The 27,435-nt window shown below is 36.1% G+C and overlaps 2 protein-coding genes across 4 annotated transcripts in view; both read left to right on the top strand.

Moving 5' to 3' along the window:
- EXOC3 (exocyst complex component 3) overlaps positions 1-5,607 on the top strand; it is a 43,688-nt gene extending 38,081 nt beyond the window's left edge. The window contains exons 12-13 of the mRNA XM_081971039.1: positions 2,645-2,772; positions 5,064-5,607. Coding sequence (XP_081827165.1) covers positions 2,645-2,772; positions 5,064-5,235 — 300 coding nt within the window. The 3' untranslated portion in view covers positions 5,236-5,607. The remainder of the gene's footprint in view (positions 1-2,644; positions 2,773-5,063) is intronic.
- Positions 5,608-7,164: 1,557 nt separating this feature from the next.
- The window catches only part of PDCD6 (programmed cell death 6), a 73,149-nt gene continuing 52,878 nt past the window's right edge, over positions 7,165-27,435 (top strand). For 2 of the 3 annotated variants that reach the window (XR_014176802.1, XM_081971047.1), the window contains exons 1-4: positions 7,165-8,097; positions 8,269-8,330; positions 24,872-24,916; positions 26,570-26,728. Coding sequence is in view for 2 of the 3 variants with exons in the window: in XM_081971047.1 (XP_081827173.1) it covers positions 8,045-8,097; positions 8,269-8,330; positions 24,872-24,916; positions 26,570-26,728 (319 nt within the window). In the remaining variant the exon portion in view is untranslated. The remainder of the gene's footprint in view (positions 8,098-8,268; positions 8,331-24,871; positions 24,917-26,569; positions 26,729-27,435) is intronic. The other variant, XM_081971048.1, reaches the window with a different exon arrangement.

Raw genomic sequence — 27,435 nt, 5'->3', positions numbered from 1 at the left:
AAACTAGAGTCTTGGACTTTAAGAAAGCTAATTTCAATAAACTTAGAGAGAGCTTGGGAAAAATTCCATGGATGAGAATCCTCGAGGGGAAAACAATTCAAGAAGCTTGGGAAATTTTGAAAAATGAGATTAGAAAAGCCCAGTCTAACACAATACCAATGAAGAAGAAAAACAACAGCTCCCAAAAGAAACCAGCATGGCTGCATAAACAACTATCTGACAAACTGAAAGACAAAAAAAGTAAGTATAAAAAGTGGAAGGAGGGGGACATAACTAAGGCAGAATATCAGCAAATAGCCCGAGCCTGTAAAGATGAAGTGAGGAAAGCTAAGGCTCACAATGAAGAAAGGCTTGCCACAAAAGTAAAAATTAACAAAAAAAGCTTCTTCCAACATGTTAAAAACAAGAAAAAAGTTAAGGAAACAATTGGTCCATTGCTAGGAGAAAGTGGCAAGAAGGTGACAAGCAACAGGGAGAAAGCAGAACTATTTAACTCATGTTTTGCATCTGTCTTTACACAAAGGGATAAAACAGTCCAACCTATCAAAAGCAGCACCACAAAATTAGGAACACAAATTGAAATAGGGAAGAAAATGGTAAGTGAGCACCTGTCTACCCTAGATGAGTTCAAATCACCAGGACCGGATGGATTACACCCCAGAGTTCTGAAGGAACTAGCAGACGAGATCTCAGAACCACTGAATTATATCTTTCAGAGATCCTGGAACACCGGGGAACTACCAGAGGACTGGAAAAGAGCTGATGTGGTTCCCATCTTCAAAAAAGGGAAAAAATTAGATCCAGGAAACTACAGACCTATCAGCCTAACCTCAATACCAGGAAAGATTCTGGAAAAAATAATCAAGCAACGAATTTGCGAACACCTAGAAGCAAACAAAGTAATAGCCAAAAGCCAACATGGATTTGTCAAAAACAGATCATGCCAGACTAATCTTATTGCATTCTTTGATAATGTGACAAAATTAGTGGACCAGAGGAATGCCGTTGATATAGTTTACTTGGACTTCAGTAAGGCTTTTGATAAGGTAGACCATAACCTACTACTAGATAAAGTAGAAGAATGTGGGTTAGACAGCATCACCACCAGATGGATTGGTAACTGGCTGACCAACCGCACTCAACGTGTAGTTCTCAATGGAACTGCATCTACATGGAGGGAAGTATGCAGTGGAGTACCCCAAGGCTCTGTTTTAGGCCCAGTACTCTTCAACATCTTCATCAATGATTTGGATGAGGGAATAAATGGGGAACTCATCAAATTTGCAGATGATACCAAGCTGGCAGGAATAGCCAACACTCCAGAAGATAGGCTTAAGATACAGAAGGATCTTGACAAACTTGAACATTGGGCACTATCTAATAAAATGAAATTCAATGGTGAAAAGAGTAAGGTTCTACATTTAGGCAACAAAAACGGAATGCACAGGTACAGTATAGGTGATACCTTACTCAGTAGTAGTAACTGTGAAAGGGATCTTGGAGTCCTAGTGGACAACCATTTAAATATGAGCCAGCAGTGTGCAGCAGCTGCCAAAAAAGCCAACACAGTTCTAGGCTGCATCAACAGAGGGATAGAATCAAGATCACGTGAAGTGTTAATACCACTTTATAATGCCTTGGTAAGGCCACACTTGGAATACTGCATTCAGTTCTGGTCGCCACGATGTAAAAAAGATGTGGAGACTCTAGAAAGAGTGCAGAGAAGAGCAACAAAGATGATTAGGGGACTGGAGACTAAAACATATGAAGAACGGTTGCAGGAACTGGGTATGTTTAGCTTAAGAGAAAGAAGGACTAGGGGAGACATGATAGCATTATTCCAATATCTCAGAGGTTGCCACAAAGAAGAGGGAGTCAAACTATTCTCCAAAGCACCTGAGGGTAGAACAAGAAGCAATGGGTGGAAACTAATCAAGGAGAGAAGCAACTTAGAACTGAGGAGAAATTTCCTGACAGTGAGAACAATTAATCAGTGGAACAGCTTGCCTCCAGAAGTTGTGAATGCCCCAACACTGGAAGTCTTTAAGAAGATGTTGGATAGCTATTTGTCTGAAACGGTATAGGGTTTCCTGCCTAGGCAGGGGGTTGGACTAGAAGACCTCCAAGGTTCCTTCCAACTCTACTATTGTATTGTATTGTATTGTATTATTTCTCTAGATAAACACCTTGTTCTAAAAAGACAATTAAACAAATATAATTAGTCATATGTTAAATACATGTTCTCAAATCTGGAATATAACTTTGCAAATAATGAATCTCAAAATATGTTGTTATAGTAATTTTAAGCTTTTTAGCTTAAAAATTGTGTCATTCCATTTAGATATATCTTATACCCCTTAATAAAAGTGCATAATATGAATTGAAATAAATGAAAATGAGTTCTTCTTTTACTGGATTCCTTCCTTCCTTCCTTCCTTCCTTCCTTCCTTCCTTCCTTCCTTCCTTCCTTCCTTCCTTCCATGATATTTGATTGTGCATTTAATATAAACATAGTATTTTGTTAAAAATATTTATTGTCATTCATTGTCATTAAGATAGCCATATAGTAATCAAGTGTATTTAGTGTGCTGGAATAAAATCATGTTGATGAAACAGTGGAAACAATAATTTGTTTGATTAATAGGGATCTGGAGAAGACACAGAGGGGCTTTGTGATGTCATTGAAGCTATTGCAGAAGTTTTCAAGCTAACTGATCCTTCACTACTTTATTTAGAAATCTCAACTTTAGTTAGCAAACATCCTGATATCAGGTAACATTATACATTATTATACAATATTATACTCAAGAAGCAACTTAGAACTGAGGATAAATTTCCTGACAGTTAGAACAATTAATCGGTGGAACAACTTGCCTCCAGAAGTTGTGAATGCTCCAACACTGGAAGTTTTTAATAAGATGCTGGATAACCATTTGCCTGAAGTGGTGTAGGGTTTCCTGCCTAGGCAGGGGATTGGACTAGAAGACCTCCAACGACCCTTCCAACTCTGTTATTCTATTCTATTCTATTTCTAGAACTGAAATTTCACAGTTGTAAGAACATTTTACAAAAACTTGAACAAAATCTTTAGGTTTCATTTTTTTCTTCTTACATAAAGTTTTTAACTAAAAGAGGTTCCAAACTAAAAGAGGTCTTATACAGTTTTTCATTATTTCAACTTCTGAATAACATCATATGTAAATAATATTTGTTTTAAAAATATTTTTAGTTTAATCCAAAAAACTGATTATTTTATAAAGTAAGCATAGAATGAATGAATGAATGAATGAATGAATGAATATATATATTTGTGTTGTATTTGTACTGATAAATAAATAAAGGGAGAAATACAACACAAATATATATATATAAAAGGCAACATTAAAAATAAAAATATGGTTTTCTGCCTGCATGGTTTTCTGTGATGAGCCGAAGGACAGAAAGAGGGAGTAGTGACCTTCCTCCCATATTTAGGCATACCAGGGGTTGTAACACAAATAAATATATATATATATATATATATATATATATATATATATATATATATATATATATATATATATATATATATATATATATATATATATATATATATATATATATATATATATATATATATATATATATATATATATATATATATATATATATTTATATTTATATTTAAATTTAAATTTAAATTTAAATTTAAATTTAGAAAGATGTATGATGGGTAGCTGAATGGTTTATTATTTTCCTATAAACAATATTGATCCTTCTCGCTTCTCTGCCATTTAAATGTGTATAGAGATTCTCAGTCATCTAGGTCATAGTTGTCCCAAAGGTGCTTTTCAAGAGCCAACTGGACTTTCTGGTTTTTCTTTGAAGACCTTTCACTTCTTATCCAAGAAGTTGCTTCAGCTATGATTGTATGGTGGGGAAATAGAAGGATTTTTACCCCTTGCAGACAGCTGGTCATTCATAAATGGAGGGTACAACAGGAGAACAAAGCCATCGGGACAAGATTCAGCAGTCCATCTGCATTTAAAAGACAAAGGTCACTGTTTTGAAGATAGCAAAGTCCATATTTTGGACAGAGAGGACCACTTGTTTGAAAGAAGGGTAAAATAAGTCATCCATGTCAAAATTGAACAGACCTTTCAACAGAGGGGGAGGGATACAACATCATCTATCTCCAGTCTACTACACAGTCCCTCCACCAGATCCAAGTAGGCTCCTCACCTGTTTGCACTACTCAGGTGACCCTGATGACACAGACAAACCTCCAAATGGACTCAATGACTATCTAAAAAGAATGCAAATGATCAGCTGTCTGCAAAGAATATAAATCCTTCCATTCTGCACTATCCAGTCAGAGCTGAAGCTTTTTGGATGAGAAGTGAAATGTATTCAAAGAAAAACAAGAAAGTCCAGTTGCCTCTTGAAAAAGCACTTTGGGACATTGCCATTTAATCTTGCATTGCTGAAAATGGGCACATAAAAGCAAAACTAATTGGGTCAGGAAAGATTGGGCCAGAGGGGGCTGATTGGAGGGCAAAACCAGCAATGACATGATTGTGAAACTCCTTAATAGGAGTTGATAAGGTCCGAACCATTTGCCAAATACCCAGCTGGCAATCTGATTACATCAGGAATGCTTTGATATCCGAAACTCTGAAACCAGTTGTAGCCATCATTTGTTCATCCCTGTCATAACTTTCTGTTATCATTGAATGAATGGTCATAGGTTGAGGAGTAACTGTAAAGATTGAATAAATATTAAGTGGCTGTGATTGAACTTCTTCCTTATTCCTTATAAGAAATTCTTCCTTATTCCTATAGGCCTGAAATACAAGATAAGTATAGAAATAAACAGATTAACTGGTGGCTAATTAATAAAAGTCTAATCATTGTATCTGTCTCAATGAAGGCTTTCTTAAATATAACTGATTTAAAAAATTGACCAGTGAACTCATTTTATGAGATGACAAGAATTATTTAATGCTGCATGTGTGGTATGAAAAGATGCTAATTGCTTTCCATAAGTAGGATTTTTACTAACGCTACTTTATTCTGATTGGCAGAGATGACCATATTGCGGCTTTATTAACAATGAGAGGAGATGCCAGTAGAGAAATGAAACAGACGATCATTGAAACTTTGGACAAAGGCCCAAGCCAGCCAAATCCAAACTATGTGCCACTTTTTAAAGAAATTATAGTTCCAACACTAACTGTTCCAAAGCTTCTTAAGTAATAACAATAGTTCTGTAACACTTTTCATGTCAAAATTTGCAATGTTTTAGCTTACAATGTATATAGAGAAAATATGAATTTCTTGCAAAGCTTTTTTTCTCCTATGTTAACACTTGTAACAAGATATAAGAATATCTAATTCAATCACTGAAAAAATATATACAATATGATGTCCAATAATGTTTTGGAATTGCATCTTTATCATTATTAGTGAATCCCCCCTCACTTGCATTTTTGTGTGTATTTCAGGAAAAATAAAGAGTTGACTAATGTCTTATTTAGATAAAAAATTGAAAGCAGCAATATTTTGGGGGCTACATAAATTATCACTAGATTTGTGTTAGGTGTTTGCTTAATAAATGAATAGCACTGGTGTTGCATTTTTTAATTGTGTGCAGATTATTTGGGTGTCCTTTTATGAAACATTTATTTAAATACTTATTACAAAAATTTCTGTAAAGAAAGGAGAAATGAACAGAAGAGTGCGAAACTGTAATACAGGTATAATCCTTGTTTAGCAATTACAATTTGGTCCAGAAATTCAGTGATTAGGCCTAACAGTTGCTAAGTGAAAATTACATGACCATGACTGTACTTACTATTTTACTTCAGTTTTTCTTCGCTTGCTACTTCCTTCAGTTGAACAGAGGTACTTTTTATTTCAGATCTTAGTATGAGGTAAATAAGCAAGTAAAGTAAGGGGAGAGAGATAACTGCAAAAGGCTGTAAATACAACTTTGATCCCTAAATTCTCTTTTTACTATTGTAAATTAAGCAAATAACTAAGTGAAGACTACCTATAATTATAAATACTATGCTATTATTTAGAATTAGAGGGGACAATTTAGGATATCAATCCAAAATCCTGCTCAATTCCCCCCCCCCAATCAATTTCCACTCAGTTTCTGCTTCAACATATGGTACCCAGCAAAGGGAAGCATACTACCTGTCTAGATAGTTTGCAATGGACAAACTGTTCTTACTAAAATGACACTCATTGTGGGGCTAGGCAGTTCCCAAATTCAAGATTAGGTATAAACTATGGAAACTGGAATACTATAGCTTGTGTAATAAAATTGAGTAGCAATCTGTATGTATTTTCTCTCTCTTCACCCTCATTTTTACCAAGAAACAAAATAGTTGAATTAATGTTCTAAAACTAATTTAAAATACTTCAGTGCCCCTAAAAACACATTCTCATGAGATCATGGAAGATGGAAAATTCAGCACCCAGCCTAAATGCTTCATATACACTCGAAGCTATATGACAGCACACCTTATTTTTTTAGAAGCAGCCTAAGAAAGAAAAAGAATTGTTAACTGCTTCTTGAATGAAGAACAATTTCAGGGAGAATGTAAAAAAGAGACATGCAGAAACAAGGAAAAGAAATTAGATGTGTATGCCCTCCCACAACATGCTAAATTAAAATGTGACTTATTTTGTGGTTTATTGTTAATGCAAAACAAGCCAGAGGATACATGTATGATTGTGTGTTATGCAAAAACTGCAAGTGGATTGTTGAGTGAACTGTGGGGTAGAGTGTGAATTTAAACTTGGAGTGCATGAGTATAGGTGTTTCCATTAGTTCACATGGCAAGGGTTCCTATCAAGATGTTAATTCTGATGGCTAAATGTACATAACATACCGAGGCATGATTTGTTGAATAGTTAAGTGAATAAACTGTACTGTCTAAATCAGCCATGTGCAATCCAAGGCCACATGTGGCCATGGGCAGCTAGAAATGTGGCCCCACAAAAGTAATAAAAAATATAAAACAATTAAATTTGTTATTTGTATACATTAACTATATAATATATTCTATATACAACCCAAAACAATTCCTCTTCACTCAGTGTGGCCCAGACAAGCAAAAAGGTTGCATACACCTGAGCTAGATCATACAAAAGTCATACCAGTTTAGTGTGTTGTGTCTTCATATGTGCTTTGTAGGATTCCTTTATTCCTCGAATCAATGGTTAGATCTGCAGATATCATTGGATTTATGCAAATAGCAAATTTGCCAACTACATTTTAATCTTGAGTGTCATGCAAACACAGCCAATGAAAATGAATTTGATTCATCAAAACTATTTGCATATCTTATTAAGCCAAATCAAACCATACGATTTAATTCATCAAAGGCAGCACTGGGTCTGCTTTGTCCCCCAAATTTGGACTGCAATCCAGGTAACAGCACTTGGCAGCAAAGCAACGCAGAAAAATCCCTTTGTTGCCTTCTCTTGGTGGTCCTGGTATCTATAAACCAGCTATAATGCCTCCGATGACTTCCATAATCCTGTGTCTCAAGCACTGTGTCTGAAGCTTGGCAAAATTAACTGGTTGACGGGGGAAATCTGGGAGTTGGAAGTCCACCCATCTTAAAGCTGTCAAGTTTGAGTCACGGCCCGAAACGATGAAGTAACCGCACCGTTTGACAAATATTCCATAGTGTGTAGTTAGACTTAATTAGGTAATAACCATATGTAAGGGGAATTGGCTCACACAAACATACTTAGACCAAGCCCATGTTTTTTTCCGCTCACGCTTGGATGCATGTAGACAACGCTTTCAGGCACACAAAAAACAGTAGTAATCGGCTTCAAAACCTTCTTTTAGTCCAGCCCCTTCTCGGAATTCCGCCTGCCGAATTGGGTGCGTCACGATTCGTGTCAGAGAAGCAAAGGTGGCTGGTTCCTCTTTTCTCACCGAAGCTCGGACTGAAACCCGGAACTGGTTTTGAGAAGGCCTCTTCCTTAACGAGTAGGGGTGGGGTTGGTTTTCTTCTTTCCGCAGCTATTCTGATGCAGCATGGCGTCTGTCGGCATGCCTGATCCGAGCTTCTTGTGGGGAGTCTTCCAAAGGTGAGTCGGATGAAGTTTCCCTTTTTCTCTAGGGAGAGGAGCGACAAAGCTGAATCGGTGAGGGCGCCCTCGCTTCCCTCCTTTTGCGCCGGGAATTCTTGATTTGAGTCTTCTTTGCCCCTGTTCTTGGCCCGCGTCGTAATTTGAATATTTTCTTGTGCTTGATTTCAGGGTTGATAAAGACCGTAGCGGTATCATCTCCGACACCGAGCTCCAACAAGCACTTTCAAACGGTAGGATGCCCTCTTTACACCCTAGAAGTGCTCCTCTGGTGACATGAATGCCGATTGCGTTCACACAACTCCGTTTTTTAATGTTTCATTTAAACATACTGCGTCTGATTAACCCAGTTTGTTGAGTTCGTGTATCTTGCTAGGTTCAAACGTAGTTTATTACTCGGTGCTTTAATGTTTCTGGAAAGCACACTATCTCTCCCTCTCCCTTGTGATGTGAATTGTTGTATAATAGGGATGTTTTCTTACTGCAATATGAATAATCAAAAGCCAGAAAGATAAATGTAATTAAATTCAGTGATAGCAACTGGAACTTGATAAATCAATTCCTAGAAAAATACCCTTCTAAAATGACACTGGGATTCTAAAACTAAAATTCAGTGTAGCTCATTTATAAATTACTTACACCCTTCTGGTTTTCTACTTACAGTTATAAATTTTGATTAGAATGATCTCAAGCTAAATTATTTTTCTAGGAAAATATGGAGGCAAAATTCAATGTTTTATTACTTCTATTGTGAATTGCCTAAATATTTTTGAGATGAAAGAGCACAACTTGCTACTCTCAAAATAGCTAAAGAGGGTAGGTTCCTAAAGAGGAACCACCAGAAATTCCAAAGATTAAATAAAGACATCAAATTCCATAGGAAGCCAATGGCAATTTCCTTGTTGCTGCTAAGAAAATGTTATGAGCATGTCCAAGTAGTCACCAGAAGTCATTCAGCTTCTGGGAGAGTTTGCTTTATAAATTAAAAGACATTTTTGCCTGTGGTAGCCTTCAAATGGAGATGTGTATGAAAACTATGACAATTCATAGTTTTAAATGAATATTTGACAATTCAAATATTCAATTCAGAATATTTAGTTGAAACACAACAATTAATAGTTAATCACAAAAAGGGTGAAAGTCCTAGTGATTGATTAATTGTAAAGAACAGTGAACCAATTAAGTATAAAGAAATATACGAACTTGTGAAAGCTTGTTTCAAAGTTGGTCCCACTAAATATGATAAAATTTTATAGGAGGGTTCTTAAAATTTGTTTGAACAGCTAAATAATTTTACTACGATATGCTTTGATAATTTGATTAAAAAAGAGTTTTATTATTTTAAAAATTCCTAAATGTTGTTTTCAAGTTATATATAACAAATAATGCAGAAACATTTTCTTTGTTGTATTCCATTAATACAGGGAAAACAATTTTGAAGTAAAACATGTAAAGAAAAGATTTTGTAACATCTCTAAAGATTACAGAAAGTTTGTGATAATGATCTGAAACAAGTGGAAGAAACAGCTTTTCTTTATTTGCTCAAATCATGTTGTTTCACAATATAAGAATTTTAAGAATTAGTTTAGTATCTTGAAAGTTATAACAGTATTTATTATGACTGACATTAGAAAGTATTGTTGAAAAAGTCATAGACTTAAGCAATGAGATTCTTTTGCTGGATCACATTTTATGTTTATTATTATTTTTTGTTTAGTTCCCAGTGTTTTAAGAAGATTTTTTTAATTGTCCAGGTTTCTGTTTCCAGAAATATATATATATATATATATATATATATATATATATATATATATATATATATATATATATATATATATATATATATATATATATATATATATATATATATATATATATATATATATATATATATATATATATATATATATATATATATATATTTATTTATTTATTTATTTATTTATTTATTTATTTATTTATTTATTTATTTATTTATTTATTTATTTATTTATTTATTTATTTATTTATTTATTTATTTATTTATTTATTTATTTATTTATTTATTTATTTATTTATTTATTTATTTATTTATTTATTTATTTATTTATTTATTTATTTATTTATTTATTTATTTATTTATTTATTTATTTATTTATTTATTTATTTATTTATTTATTTATTTATTTATTTATTTATTTATTTATTTATTTATTTATTTATTTATTTATTTATTTATTTATTTATTTATTTATTTATTTATTTATTTATTTGTTTGTTTGTTTGTTTGTTTGTGTTACAACCCCTGGTATGCCTAAATATGGGAGGAAGGTCACACTCCCTCTTTCTGTCCTTCGGCTTCATCACAGAAGACCATGCAGGCAGAAAACCATATTTTTATTTTTAATGTTGCCTTTTATATTTGTGTTGTATTTGTACTGATAAATAAATAAAGGGAGACTAGGATAGATCTATTTCGAGCTAATTAGCTCTCATCAGCTAGCCATACCCTTACTGGGATTAGAACCCAGGCTGTATATATCTTAGGCAGGAGTCTTAACCACTAAGCCACGGGTTCTCTTCCTTATCAGTTGTAACACAAATAGTAAATAGTTTGAGTATTCAGTTCAATGCAAAATATCTTCAAAGTAATTGCATCTGACTTATCTGCTTCTACAGCCTAGGACAGCGATGGCGAACCTTTTTTGGCTCGCGTGCCACAAGTGGGGGGAGCGCAGGGGGGTCGTGTGCAGGCGTGCCGCACCCATAATGCAACGCGCAACCCCCCCAGTGCGCATGCACACACAACACGCGGCCCCTCCATTTTTACATGCTTTTTTCACCCTCCCCAGGCTCCAGAGGCTTTATAGGAGCCTGGGGAGGGCGAAAAGAGCCTCCCCCGCCCCCCTGTAGGCCCTCCGGAGGCTTCAGGGACTGTCCGGAGGCTTCCCTGAAGCCTTCGGAACGCTTAAAACCATCCTCCGAGCAAACCGGAAGTGACTTCCGGGTTGCTCGGAGGGTGGTTTTAAGCGCTCCGAAGGCTTAAAATCATAGTTTAAAATCACAGCAAATGTGAAGACATAAGATTCAGATACACCCAATTGAGCCTAAAGAATAGGAAGGAAAGATCTATATTTTAAAAAATATTTGGAATGTTGAATATACATGCTTTCTTAATTTATTTCTTGTTTAATAATGTTAAATAATATGTACAAATTGAAGTTGTGCTAAAATGGAAAGAGGAATTGCTAAGCAGAAGCCAAATTACAAATCAAAGACCCAGTTTTTTCCTGATGTTCAGAAGTAAATAATGCTGAATTTGTTTCATTAGGAATCTAATCTATTAGAATTTCAGGATCTGAAAAATAATATTTATTTCCACAACAATAATATATCTTTTGATAAAAGAGAGAATATTTATAAATTGACCAGAGTGGTGAAATTTTAAAAAAATATTTAGTTCCATGATATACCCAATTCCTGCAACCGTTCTTCATATGTTGTAGACTCTGGCTCCTGAATCTTTGTTGCTCTTCTCTGTACTCTTTCCAGCATCTCAATATCTTTTTTGTATTATGGTGATCAAAACCAGATGCAATATTCCAAGTAAAGCAATACTAGTATTTCACGTGATCTTGATTCTATCCCTGTATGAATGAAGCCTAGGATTGTATTGGTTTTTTTGGCTGCTGCTGCAAATGGTTGACCCATATTTAAGTGATTATCCAATTGGATTCCAAGATCCCTTTCACAATTACTGGAATTGATCCAAGTTTGGCCTAGTCTGTTACTTGTACAGGGTTTTTTTCTTGCTTAAGTATAGGACCTTACTTTTACCGACATTGAATTTCATTTTGTTAATTTATAGTGCCCAATGTTCAAATCTGTCAAGCTACCCCTGTATCTTTTGGGTGTTGGCTATTCCTGCTAGGTTAGTGTCACCTGCAAATTTGATGGGTTTCCCTCCTATATCCTATCATTTATTGAAGAATATTGGATCTAAAACAGAACCTTGGGATACCCCATTACCTACTTCCCTCCAAGTAACTGTAGTGAGGGCTACATGCTGTGTACAGTTTGTCAGCTATTTACAAATCCCTTCGGGCAGTGATGTTCTCTATCCTACATTTTTCTAGCTTACCAAGAAGTAGGTTATGGTCAACTTTGTCAACTGTCTTACTGAAATCTAAGTATACAATATCTACAGCATTTCACTGATCCACTAATTTAGTCACTTTATTGAAGAATGAAATAAGATTGGTTTGGCATGATCTGCTTTTGACAAACCCAAGTTGGCTTCTGATTGCGTACCCATGTTGGCTTTTGGTCTGATTTTTGGGTGTATAATGAGTTAATTGTTTGTAGAACATCATGTACCTGTTCAGGTTGTGTTTACATGCACTAAAATGTTGTGAAATGTGTATATACTGGGTTTGTACATCAGAATGCATTGGTGAGCTACTTCTGAGTTCTATGTGTTGTATGAACTAACTTTAAAAAATAAGTTACAGCTAGAAAGGCTAGGATTTACTGTAGGTCCTTGTGAATTGCCAAGCATCTAACAGGGTTCTGTCTTGCTTTTTGTTATTTCTGCAAATAGTGTATCTAAAGAACAGAATGAAGGTTACTAGACTTAAGTTTTCAAGTCCTCCTAAAACAGGGATCTTTTAATTCAAATTGTGGCATGGAAATTATGTATATTCTATCCAGGTTTCTATAGAGAAAACTTTGTTCTAACAGTACTTCTTGAAAAATGAAGCCAAATTGTGGGTTTTTCTGTCACAAAGAGTAAACATTAAATCTCAAGGAAAGCCTATGAAAAACACATCGTTTCTTTTCCTCTTTCTCATTTTGTGGATTTGGTTTGAAATTGTGAACTAAGAAATAATATTGATTTACAGATGCACAGTTTGAAGCCCCGGCGCTGTATTCAGTCCCTTAAGTCCTCTACTACCAAAGTATAATTTAGACTGTAACAGAAAAGAGAAATTATTCAATATATCACAAGAATATAATTATATTAATTATATTTCATTTGAATTATTTTAATATTGAATTATTTATTTAAAAATAAATGAACCCATCTACATATTTTTTGAATTTGACCATCAATATTCCGCTCAAGTCTGATCTTTGACTTGGGAAAACTATATGCTTATAATCTAAATTCAGGCAGCACAACATTTCTCAGGCTGCACAACTTTTTTCAGGCTGAAACTATTTTTGCCTTTGAATGGGGGTCTGACGGCTATTCTTGAAGGATGAAATTGATATAATTAATACTAATAAAAATGTAATGCAAAGTTATTCCTCCTTCCCAAGAATTGAATTTAATTTCCCTTTTTAAGTCACTTATCTCACCCCACAATGAGGATTGAGACAATAAATGTTTTCGTAATGTAAGCCATATGATTTATTTTCCACCTCTAAAACAACGTATATAAAAAATGTCACAGACATGACTTACTGATCTGATGTTGTACTCTTGAAAAAAAATCTTTTCCACTACCATTGCTTGAATGATTTGATTCTTGAAGCCAGATCAGGTAAGATGTTCAAGCTGTTAAAAGACATATAGCAACAAGCAGGAAAGAGATTTGTGTATATTACAAGGCAAAGGAAAAATAAATAGTGGGAAGACAAAATTGTAGTGGAAGTGTCAAAGGATGTCATTATAAAGCATAAAATCTGATGCATCTGCATCCAAGAAAATAAATACTATGTATCCCCAAAAATAAGACAGGGTCTTGTTTTCTTTTGAAACCCCCCCCCCCTGAAATAAGCACTTGGTCTTATTTTTGGGGAAGTCGTATTATTTTTGAGGTGCAGGAGGCGGCGAGCATGGTCACCTTATGACTGCTGCTGTGTTGCAATATTTTTGGGGAGGGCTTATTTTTTTGGGGAAGGCTTATTTTAGCGCATGCGCTCAAAAGCCCAATTGGGCTTATTATCCGGGGAGGTCTTATTTTCAGGGAAATAGGGTATTTTTCTAGTGTTAATTTTGTTTTCCTGACAGAAGAATGAGGTCTAAAACAAGATCTCAAAGACTACATCAATTATTTCTGTTCCAGCTCTTAACCTAATTATATTTATAAAAAATAGTATTAGAACTGGGATGGGGAACTTATGGCAAGAGCCATTTATCAGGGCATGTGAGGCATTGCCCTGTCACTGGGCCAGCGCGCATGCACGCACTGGCCAGCTAAGTTTAGCCTTTTTTAAAGTCATTTTTCGCCCTTCCCAGACTCCAGAGGCTTTATAGGATCCTGGAGAGGGCGAAAAGAGCCGCCCCTGCCCCCCAGAGGCCTCCAGAGGCTTCAGGAGCTTCCCTGAAGCCTCCGGAGTGCAAAAAACCAGCCAGATGGGCAAACTTGAGATTCGGGAACGGACTTCCGGTTTGCTCGTAGGGTCGGTTTAAGCCCTCCAGAGGCTTCAGGGACCTGCAAGGAGGCTTTCCTGAAGCCTCCGGAGGGCTTAAACTGGCCCTACGAGCAAACCGGAAGTGACTTCCGGTTTGCTCGTAGGGTCATTTTTAGTCCTCCGGAGGTTTCAGGGTCGTTTTTAGTCCTCCAGAGGCTTCAGGGAAGCCTCCTGAAGATCCCTGAAGCCTCCGGAGGGCTTAAACCAGAGGGCTTAAACCGACCCTACGAGCAAACCGGAAGTCACTTTAGGGAAGCCGCTTGAAGGTCCCTGAAGCCTCCGGAGAGCCTCCGAAGGGCGGGGGGGGCTGCTTTTGCCCTCCCAGGCTCCTAAAAAGCCTCTGGAGCCTGGGGAGGGCGAGCAAAGCATGCAAAAAATGGGGAGTGCCTCTCATGCGTGCATGCGCACTGGGGGAGTCGTGAGTTGCATTGTGGGTGCAGCACACCCGCGTACCACCCTCCTATGCTTCCCCCTTATGGCACACGAACCAAAAAAGGTTCGCCATTGCTGTATTAAAATAAAAAAGAGTTGATACTGAAATCAATTTACTTTGCCATTTTTTCAAAGCTTTAAATATGTTATTCAAAAAGGAATTGGTGACTTCCGGTTCCGGCGGCCGACAGCGACGAGCAAGCCTTGCTCGCCCCTCCGCTTCCCTGGTGGGCTTCCCACTCCTTGGGGGGCACAGGACACCCCATAGAGGCATCCTGCCGAAGGGGCGGCACCGCGGGGGATCCCTGGATTGGCGGCGGCCGGCAGGAGGTCCCCCGCCTCGCTCCAGGCACCGGGGAGCACGATGGGGAGACGCTCTGGCGTCTTCGCTACAATGTCGATCGGAGAAAAAGAAACTAGAAGGATGTGGCTGCTGGGCGGTGAGGCGTGAACTTTCTCCATTCCCTTTAACAACCCTAACAACTCTAACGAAAAAAAAAGTCAGCTGTTTAAATCCTATTTTCGGCGTCAATCGGAGAGGCGTGGCTGGAGGGAGGGGGAATTCCCCCCCTCCCTCGGACAGGCGGCTGGAAACGATTTAGCTCTTTGCCCCAGGGAAAGGAGGAGGAGGGGGAGAGCCAACCAATGATGTCACGCTCCTATTAAGTGAATTAAGTGAATTTTCGGACTTAAGCCCTAAAACAATGATGATCTGGAAACTTTGAACATTGAACTTTGAAAACTTTATTTGTTGCCTCCAAACCCGAAGCTGGCAGGGCAAGATGGCACACTTCCGTTGTCTTTATGAAATTTGAAATCTGACTCCACCTTTGAAACTTCAGGCTTCCGGTCTTTATCTCCGTGTTGCTCAGATAAGTCTCTTGTGGATTGCTGTTCTTTGAACTCCCTGGAGTGGAAATTTTGCTCTATTACCAGGGCCAGTGGAAACAAAAACTCTCTTCTGCCTGGACCTTCTGTCTCTTGGACTCTCTTAGCTGCCTTGCCTTTCTGATTGACCATTCTCTATACTGACTGAACTATTCTTGAAGGATGAAATTGATATAATTAATACTAATAAAAATGTAATGCAAAGTTATTCCTCCTTCCCAAGAATTGAATTTAATTTCCCTTTTTAAGTCACTTATCTCACCCCACAATGAGGATTGAGACAATAAATGTTTTCGTAATGTAAGCCATATGATTTATTTTCCACCTCTAAAACAACGTATATAAAAAATGTCACAGACATGACTTACTGATCTGATGTTGTACTCTTGAAAAAAAATCTTTTCCACTACCATTGCCTGAATGATTTGATTCTTGAAGCCAGATCAGGTAAGATGTTCAAGCTGTTAAAAGACATATAGCAACAAGCAGGTGATGTGAAATCAATGTGAAATTTGACTCCACCTTTGAAACTTCAGGCTTCCGGTCTTTGTCTCCGTGTTGCTCAGATAAGTCTCTTGTGGATTGCTGTTCTTTGAACTCCCTGGAGTGGAAATTTTGCTCTATTACCAGGGCCAGTGGAAACAAAAACTCTCTTCTGCCTGGACCTTCTGTCTCTTGGACTCTCTTAGCTGCCTTGCCTTTCTGATTGACCATTCTCTATACTGACTGAACTCTTTATGGTATAAAGAATGCCACCTAAAAAACCACCTCCTGGAAAGCCTGGCTTTGCTGCCTCTGCCCCAACATCTGCAACCTCCAGTCCTAGTACACAATCAAAAATAACAGCTTTGATGCAACCCAAATCTCTGGAGATGGACTTTCAACAAATGTTTCAGCAAATTATACAGGGACAAGAGGAAATAAAGAAACAACTGCAGGAGATGAAAGAAGAAATTAAAGAGACCCAGGCCAAAATTAATAAGAACTCACAGAAATTGGACCTCTTGGAGGGTGGGGCGGCGGAGATGAGGGAAGGGATGAAAGGGATGCAGAAGGGAAACAAAGAACTTGACTCCCAGCAGATGAAAATAGAGTTTGAGAGAATGTCCTTTTATCTTAGATTTCAAAATGTGATAGAGACAGATGATGAAAATATAAGGGACATCATGACAAACATTTTGGCTGACTACATCCAGAAAGAGAAGCAACAGATGGGGTGGGAAATAGACCTGGTATATAGAGTGAATTCAGCTAATGCTAGGACACACAATGTTCCCAGGGAGGTACACATTAAATTCCTTAGAAAAAGCACAAGAGATGAAATTCTGAGCACACAACGGGAGCAAGCCCTGACATACAAAGATAAGGAGATAACCATTCTGAAACAGATCCTCAAGAAAGGAAGAGAAAAAAGAAAAAACTATTTGCAATTAGCGAATAAACTATACCAGAAGGGGGTGTGGTTTAGATGGTTGATGCCTGAAGGTATGCTAATATTCTGGGAGGAGACAAGAGTTAGAATTAATACACCTATAGAGGCACAGGCCTTTATGGAAAAAAACAAACTACTCCTAGAAAAATCTGAGGATCCTCCACCAGATACACAGGACACGGGAGGGGCCGGAGCTCTGTCGGCGGGGGGAGATGGGGCAACTGAGAAAGCTCAGATCACAAAAATGAGTAAGAAAATCCACCTGACATAAACTGTTCGAAATTATTAACTGAACTTACATGCTGACTATATGTTATTATGTTACTACCTAATAATGAATTATGTGCAAATGTATACTATGAGTATGAAGGGGGGGCGCACCTACGGCACACTGCAGTTGCCAAAATTTGTAACCTATCCCCTACCTTTTCCCTTTGTAAAATATTAAAAAAACCAATAAAACTTTGTTTAAAAAAAAAGGAATTGGTATTTACCTGTCTCTTTTTATGAACAGCAAGAAATTGATACTGTTCCGCCTTCTTTCTTATTCCAGCTATTAATTACTACTAAAACTCTTATTTTTATGACCTTTAAACGTGGAAAACAAGATATCATAGGGCAATCATTTTTTAACCAAGGTACCACAAATGGCTAACTTGTAGAATGTGTTTAAAATTCAAGATCCTTGACTCTTGAGGAAATGAAATTTAAAAAAGTTGTGACTGCTTCAGTGTACTAGCTACTGCTGGACCTCTACATACCATTTTTGACTTGCACCCACTCATTCTTTTCCCAGAAACTTCCATTGCCTTTCTCACTGCAAAAGCTTCCCACAAACAAAATAAATGCAGAAGCTGGCAGAAATTTGAGGAAGAGAAAGAGGAATGCAGTTTTTGAAGCTTTCTGCCAGCTTCCCACACATAATTCAATTCAAAGTAACCCCTGACCAAATAGCCTCTCAAGTTGTACCTCTCTCCAAAGCATGAAGGAGAAAGAATACTCTGCTTTATCAAGAAAGTGCTCTCAACTTTTCAGTAGTTGGGCCAAACACATTCCAAGTATAGTTAGTCCTTGACTTAGAACAGTTCATTTAGTGACCATTCAAAGTTACAACAGCACTGGGGGCGAGAGACAAGAACATTTTTCACACTTATACAATCATTGCAATATTTTCATTGGTCATATGATCAAAATTCAGACATTTGGCAACTGACTCATATTTATGACAGTTGCAGTGCTCTGGGATCATGTAATAATGTTTTGCAAACTTGGGACAAAGTCAATGGAGAAGTCAGATTCACTTAACAACTATATAAAATACAAGAACAGAGTTGGAAGGGACCTTAGAGGTCTTCTAGTCCAAGCCCCTGCTCAGGCAGGAAACTCAATATCATTTCAGACAAATGGTTGTAAAATCTCTTCTAAAAATTTCCAATGTTGGAGCATTCACAACTTCTGGAGGCAAGTTTTAACTGTCAAGAAATTTCTTTTTAGTTCTAGGTTGTTTCTGTCCTTGATTAGTTTCCATTAGTTTCTTGCCCTGTGTTCAGGAGCTTTGGAGAATAGCTTCACTCCCTCTTCTTTGCGGCAGATATTGGAACATTGCTGTCATGCCACCCCCTAGTCCTTTTTATTAAACTACACATACCCAATTCCAGCAACCGGTCTTTATATGTTTAGCCTTCAGTCCCCTAATCATCTTTGTTGCTCTTCTCTGCACTATTTCTAGAGTCTCAACATCTTTTTTACATTGTGGCGACCAAAATTGGATGCAGTATTTCAAATGTGATCTTACCAAAGCATTATAAAGTGGTATTAACACTTCACGTGATCTTGATTCTATCCCTCTGTTTATGTAGCCTAGAACTGTGTTGACTATTTTGGCATCTGCAGCACACTGCTGGCTAATATTTAAGTGATTGTCTACTAGGATTCCAAGGTCCCTCTCACAATTACTTCTATTGAGCGTAGTACCACCTTTAATGTACCTGAACCTTGCATAAATGTAGAACCTTACTTTTTTCACTATTGAATTTCATTTTGTTAGATAGCACCCAATGTTCAATTCTGTCAAGATCCTTCTGTAGCTAAAGCCTATCTTCTGGAGTGTTTGGCTATTCATGCCGGCTTGGTGTCATCTGCAAATTTGATGAGTTCCCCATCTATCCCTCTTCCAAATCATTGATGAAGATGTTGAAGAGTACTTGACCTTAAACAGAACCTTAGGGTAAACCACTGCATACTTCCCTCTATGTAGATGCAGTATAATTGAGGACAACACATTGAGTGTGGTTGGTCAGCCAAATCCATCTGGTGGTGATGCTACCTAACCCACATTTTTCTATCATATCAAATAGTAGGTTGTTATCTACTTTATCAAATGTCTTACTGAAATCCGAGTAAATTATATCCACAGTATTCCTCTAGTCCACTAATTTTGTCACTTTGTCAAAGAATGCAATAAGATTTCTCTGGTATGCTCTGTTTTTGACAATCCATGTTGGCTTTTGGTTATGACTTTTTTGTCTCTAGGTGTTTGCTGATTTGTTGCTTTATCTTTTCCAGAATCCTCCCAGATATTGAGGTCAGGCTGATAGGTCTGTAGTTTCCTGGATCTTTTCCCTTTTTTGAAGATGGGAATTACATCAGCTCTTTTCAAGTCCTCTGGTAGTTCTCCAGTACTCCAGGATTTTTCAAAGATATAGTTCAGTGGTTCTCATGTCTGCCAGTTCCTTCCAAACCTTATGGTGTAATCCATCTGGTCCTGGTGACTTGAACTTGTCTATAGTGGACAGGTGGAACTATTTTCTTGCCTATTTTAACTTGTATTCCTAATATGTTTTTAATGGTATTGTTTTTCATAGGTTGGACTGATTTTTTTTTTCTTTTGTAAAGAGAGACGCAAAAAAGAGTTAGGTAGTTCTGCTTTCTGCCTATTGCTTGTCAGCTTCTTCCCACTTCCTTCCACTAATGGACCAATCGTTTCCTTGACTTTTTCCCTTTTTTTAACATGTTGAAAGAAGCCCCACCTCTATTTTCGACTTTTGCCACAAGCCTTAGTTTGTTTTGATCCTCAGCTTTCCCCACTTCATCTTTGCGGGATCTGGCTATTTGCTGATATTCTGCCCTAGTTATGTGCCCCTCTTTCCATTTTTTAATACTTGTCATTTTTGTCTTTAAATTTATCAGAGAGTTCTTTATGCAACCATGCTGGTTTCTTTTCAAAGCTGATATTTTTCTTCTTCATTGGTATTGTGGTGGTCTGGACTTTTACAATCTCACTTTTCAAAATTTCCCAAACTCTAAGTTTATTGAAATTAACTCTCTTAAAGTCCAAGACTCTAGTTTGATTTTGTTCTATTGCTTGTGGTTGCATAATGTTGAATTCCAATGTTGCATGATCACTTCCCCACCCCCAGGTTCCTGTAGCTTCAACACCTTCTATTATTTCATTTCTGCTAGTGAGAAATAGGTCTAATATGGCTGATCCCCTAAAAGTTCATCTATTGCCTATGTTTGTTTGGGTGGCCTACAGTATACACCTATGGCAATGTCATTTCCCCCCTTTTACATTGACCCAAATGCATTCCAGCCAGTTTTCATCATTGTTGTGCTCTGTTTCTGTAGAGATGTAGTTATTTCTTATATATAGTACAACTCAAACCCCTTTTTTATTTGGTCTGTTTCTTTTAAATAATTTAAATCCCTCTAGCTGTATATTCCATTTGTGAGTTTCATCCCACCAAATGCCCTCATTTCCTTAAATTTCTAATTCATCGTTTATTCCTCATACTCTATGCATTAGTGTATATACATTTGAATCCTTTTTAACTGACCCTATGTTTACTTTCTACATAACCTGTGTTATGCCTGAGTTCATCTACTTCCTTATCACCTATTTGATTAGTGCACATAGTATGGCACTTACTATTAAAAGTTTTATTTTGCTTGACAGCAAGGGTTGATATTCTTACCTGCACAAACATTTATGTTACATGCACTGATAACCCTATTAGTTTTAGATTGCTGGGGACAGAAATGTTCTGTATCAATTAACTCTTTGTCCCAATTGTTTAGTTTAAATGTTTCTCCAGAAAATCTATGAATGTAATGCCAAGTAACTCAGTCTCTTTCTTTGATGGATGCAAACCATCTCTTTTTATAATTTTTCATTGGACTAGCTGCAGAATATAACCAAAGCACTTTACACCACTTCTTTAGCCACACATTGAATTATGTTATATGCTGGCCCTTTATTTTTGTTCTTTATATACAGGTAAAACCTCTGAAAAGGTAAGTCTACAGCCTATCCTCCTAGGTTCCTGCTCCAAGCTCTAGAAATCATCCTACACAGGCAGTATATATTTTTGGGACAGATGATTCCTGCCAAGATGTACAATAGAATCTTGTACATCATCACAGGCCTTACTGGCTTTCTTGATTATCTTAAACATTCTTCATTATCTTAAAAATACGCTTTTGTTCTGCTGGCAGTAACACCTGGCAGATATCTGACCTCTTTCAAAATATGTTACTAACTTAACAATTGCAGGGATTCACTTAACAACTGTGGCAAGAAAGGTTGTAAAATGGGGCAAAATTCACTTAAAACTGATTGCTTAGCAACAGGAATGTTGGGCTCAATTGTTATCGTTGGTTGAGGAATCCCTGTATCCTTGTTCCTTCTCCATAGAAGAAATTAACACTGTTATCCATAGTCAGAAATGTGGTAAAGCACTGGATTTCAATGGCATTCATCCAGAATTCCTGAAAAAAATCTAGAGGTACACATGGAATTGGACTGGCAAATTCTTTTCAGATGTAGTTTCCAATAGCTGCCTCCTACCAGAATTTAAAAAACAAACAAACCCTAAAGTAATATCATTTCTAAAACCTGGAAAATCACAAGACAGTAGAAAGCTGCTGCCCCCAATCACCCTTTTAGTTCCTCCTACAAACTCCTGTAGAGATTAATTATAAACAGAATAGGTACCATAATAGATGAACATTTGTCCGTAGAGCAAATCAGCTTACAATGTTACTGAAACTCTGTAGTTCACATGTTACATTTAACAGGCCATATTGAAGCTGGATTCCAACAATTAATAAAAATCACTGCTATATATTCATAGACATAGTATGGGGTATACAACACAGTCTGGAATGGATGGATGGAATGGATTATTATGCAAACTCTGCCATATTGCCCCTTTTAAAAACCTTTTTCATTTAATTAATAACATGCTGAGTGATAGATCTTTTCAGATAATAATGGGGGATAACATAAGTAAGGTAAGAAGATTAAACAATGGTCTCCCACAAGACTGTTTAATGATACTCACATTATTCAATTTATGTGGGACCTTTACCTGGCATCAGGCTCATGAAGAAAAAGCTGAATGAGTAAAGACGACTGATGACAAAAATGTCACTCATAGAAGAAAACAACAGCCAATAGTATTGCCTGGGGCCTAGGGCTACAGTCTAGTTCAGCCCACTGGAGCTGAGCAATCAATTTCATATCCTTCCCTTTGAAAAAAGCATGCAAACACTGGAGAAGGAACATGTTCAAGTGTTACTGTGACAGGGAGGAAAGTAGCCCAGATCTTCCCAAGGAAAAAAAAGAGTGTTGGTGATAGGAGACCCACTTATCAGGGAAATGAAATCAGCAGCCTGTAGACTGGACAATCAATCTAGGGAGGCATTTTTTTCTCCCTGGGCAAAAAACAAAGATGAGACTGAAAGCCTTATAAAAATAACCAAGCCCAAGTATAACTATCCCTTTCTCCTCTTTCATGTGGGGACAAATGATACAACAGTGAACCTGAAAACAATATCAAAAGATTGTAAGCAGTTGGGCACAAAAGTTAAAGAGTTAGGAGCACAGGTAGTGTTTTCATCTGTACTTCCAACAAAAAGTCGACAAAGGCAAGGATTATAGAACAAAGGATTATAGAAATAAATCACTGGATTAAGGGATAGTGCCATCCAGAGAATTTAAGGCCCTTCTGATAAGATGAGCCAATCATTTTCCAATACATTTTTTCCTGTTCTTGTGAAGTGCAACCCATCTTGTGAGATGCAACTCATCCCTTGCCAGGAGCCCTTCATGTAGGTAATGTATGGTCCAGGAAACTGAAGTTCTCTTGACAACACCAGTTTTTAAGCCAGTAGTTTGTTTCTCAAATCCTTTGCTCCTTCATTGGATGTTGACTTTTTGTAGGAAATATAGATGAAAACCCCACTTGTGCTCCTAATTCTTTAAATTCCTTCCTTAGCTGTTTGTAATATCTAATTAGTTCATGAACTTATAATATAATCTATTTTTAAAAATTATTTTGAAAGCTGTGATCTTTGGGGTGATATGCCGTCTTTTAAATTTAACTCTATTGCATTCAACTTCAAACAGCCCTCTTCTAAATGTTTTCTTGTAACCCAGACCATTTTGTTAGAATCTGCTTTATTTAAGCATAGAATCTAGGAAATGTTAATTCATCTTTAATTTTATTTAACATTTCTGCTTTATACAATGAACAAAACGAAAAAAAGTATTGGATATTGATAAGCCTCAAATGTAGTTCTGATGGTTGATCTGATTGTGTTGTGCTGCCATGGGGGTGAGGGTTGTATTTTGTTAGATTTTTAATGTTGTGAATACCTGGGGTCTTCAGTGTGTGAGTTGGGCAGTCATATATATTTGTTACATAAATAAATGTATCTTGAAATCATATTAAGTGACAATAATAAACCTTTCCTTTTTAAAAATATTTTTGGCCAAGTATGCTGATAGTTTAATGTGCTTTAGATGTGCTTTATCAATATTTGTTCAATTTTATTCATCCCTGTACAAGTAATTATATATAATATAGTTGTTGCTGATCCTTAGTCACCACATATGTAGATTTTTTTTCAGTGAGTACAATTACAAGCAATAACAATATTTTATTTTGTTTATGGCACTTCCTTTTACGAAATAATTCTAGATGCCATAATTCTCTTGTTGGTCAACTTAAATAATCCTTAGCACTTAAACTTCATAGTATAATGGGAATTTAAACTTGCCCAAGCATGCCCTACATTGTCAATTCTGTACAGCTCTTAGTTGCTCACAATGGCAACTAACATGAATAGTAAATCAAGCATTGGATGCTATCAGATGTTTAACTGAATTATGTTGACAATTTTAATCTAAAACTCAATAAAGACAACCAGAAAGAACCAGCTAAAAAAAATTCTACTGACTATGAAAAATGGTCAGAACAGGCTCCTACAAGCATATGGTGAGAAGACATAGAAAATGATTTCTTTGTTTATAGGTTATGGAATAAATTATATCATTATTACATGAGGAAAATGTATTCCATATTTAAATATTTAATTTCATATTTACTTTATTGATGACAGAGCTGTAATAAAATACTGAACAGTGGGTAAGTTTCTTAATAAATGAAGATAATTTATGTAAAAGTAAATGATTGCCTAACTTATGAACATAATTGAGAGTTAGGATTTATTAGTACTACTATTTTAATAAGCTTTAATTGTTCAATTGCTACTCATTTATCACTTTGAGATGTTCTTGTTTTTATGTATATACCATGTAATGTTTTCTCTTTCTTTTAGGAACATGGACTCCATTTAATCCAGCAACTGTAAGATCTATTTTATGTAAGTAATATTTGAACTACATTTGTTAAATACTTAGGTTGCATCTATCTGAAGTGGGAACCAAAATACTAGCCTTTTCTGCTTTATTAATTTAAATAAATACAGGTAGTCTTAAACTTACAACTGAATGTTTAAAGGTTGATCAAAGTTATGACAGACTTGAAAAAAGCTATTTATCCCTGTCCTCAAAGTTACAATTGGCATTTTGGGCGTTTGACAACCAACTTGTATGCCAGTTTCTAGCAAAAACAAAAACAAAACCACCCCACACCCATTCAAGTGAATGGATTTGCTTAATGACAATGTGGTTGTTAATAATTGTGTTATTTACATTATGACCATATGTGATTTGTTTTTACAATCGTAAAAATGTGTTACATTGAATTTGGTCATGTAATGCTTCAACTTAACAATTGCATTGGCTTGCAATAAAAACGTCAGGTTCCATTGTGGCTGTAAATTGAGGACTATCTGTAAGTTTATTGTTGTAACCACAAGTCATAGCAACTTTATTAATTAGTATTGGGATCCTTCAGGTAGTCACTTGTGTAGTCACGTTTTTCTGCCTCTCAGAAAGACATTTTTGAAACTTTGGTTTATTCATCTTTTTCCAATTCATGATTCTGAATGTTTGAAATATTATTAATTGATACAAAGGAGCCTCTGCATCATCCAGTGTTTTCATCAGAATGAAAGCAGCATTATACAGTCACAATAGAAGCTCTGCCCCCTTTTATGTGTGTGTACAGCAACTGCTTTTTTCTTTTCTTTCGTTATTGTTTCATATATATTTTCTTTGTTCTGCTTTATTAAATAAAGACAAAAAAGGTGATGGAGCTTGTTTTGCATACTGTTGCTTTCATTTGTCCCCTTGAATATCTTTTAAAGGGAGCATATATAGAAACCTTGATTTCCCATTCCATTTAAATTAGTAAAACTTTTTCATCCTTCCATGTTAAGATTTTGCATAATTATCAGATAGGTTGGGCTATAGATTGGCTGAAGTAAGATATTGCCGCTTATATCACTACCCATTTAGTATTGCCAATGACATCTGTAGGGTATATCTGCCAAAATCAACATGATGGTTTATGGAGGGTGACAATGCAAGTGTTACTTTTTTTCAACCTGTGTTGCCAATGTCACATGTAAAATGGGGCAGGACTTGTATCCTTGCAAAGTTTGACACACATATCCTGCAGATTCTGCTAAATTACAGTATTTTATAAAAGATATAACCAATGCTTATAATTTCAGGAAAAGATGTAACATGCAAAAAAAAATCATGGTTTATTGTGTATTTCTCCTATATTCATCTGTTCTTAAACTATGGTAACTAATGGAGGTCCTTACAATGAAAGACCTCCATTAGTTTGAATTGCTCTTTAAAATTGTTGGAACCAAACTTTTTTTCTCGAGTTCTAGGGAATCTATATTTTCACCTGCATAGGAGCTGCTTTTGAAGTTTTGTTTTGACATAAAAATGGGAAATAATTTCAGCACAATTGGCTTTTTCTTTGAAATACTTCATTTACTTTTACTTTCTCCTAATTTAAATTTAATTTAAACTTAATAAATTAAGAAATGGTAAATTATAAATACATTAATATTTAGATTAATATTTAGATTAATTAAGATTGATTATTTTTTCAGCTATGTTTGACAGAGAAAACAAAGGTGGTGTAAACTTCAATGAATTCACAGGAGTCTGGAAATACATCTCTGACTGGCAGAATGTTTTTCGCAGATATGATAGAGACAACTCTGGAATGATTGACAAACATGAATTAAAGCAAGCCCTAACAGGTTTTGGTAATTCATTGTAATTATTAACAATATGTAATTTTGGCAAATAGCTTCATGTAGCCTTTCTAGATGTATAGACTTCAACTTTCAGAATTTTCAGTCATTGTCAATCAGACTGAAGAGTTCTAGGAGTTGAATGCCATACATCTGGAGGATACCCAGCTTGGAATAGGTTGCCATTAGTTATTTAAATTAATTAATGCTTTTAACCAATATATTTAATAGTACATTAATCAGAAGTTATTTAGAACTTATTTCACAAAAATTGTGATTGTGGAATCATAGTTGCAATATGGGGTCTATATGATGCTGCCCTTGAAGAGTATCCAGAAACTTCAGTTGGGACAAAATGCAACAGCATGAGCAATTTTAAGTGTTTCTAGTATAATACACATTACACTTCTGCTCTGCCAGCTGCATTTGTCACTGTGTCCTGGTGCAATTTAAGGTGCCAATTTTGTCTATTATAGCCCTTTGTGACATGGGACTGAGTTTTTTGGGGGACCATCTGTCCCTAATTACAAATCAAAATGAAGGGATTAAGATTATTAAAAGTATGGGGAAGCAATATAGTTTATTCAATCAAGTTTATAAAATAGTTTGGCAGTTATTTCTGGTAGCCCTTAACTTTCGCTGATTAGGAATTAATGAAGAGGATTTAATGTTTAGTCAGTACTGTAGTCAGTACTGTAAGTGAGAATTATTGGAAAAAG

The sequence above is a fragment of the Natrix helvetica genome, assembly GCF_964273705.1.
Source record: "Natrix helvetica genome assembly, chromosome: Z".
Classification (NCBI taxonomy): domain Eukaryota; kingdom Metazoa; phylum Chordata; class Lepidosauria; order Squamata; family Natricidae; genus Natrix; species Natrix helvetica.
The sequence above is the reverse complement of the archived record's forward strand: the minus strand, read 5'-3'. Positions and strand labels throughout refer to the sequence as shown.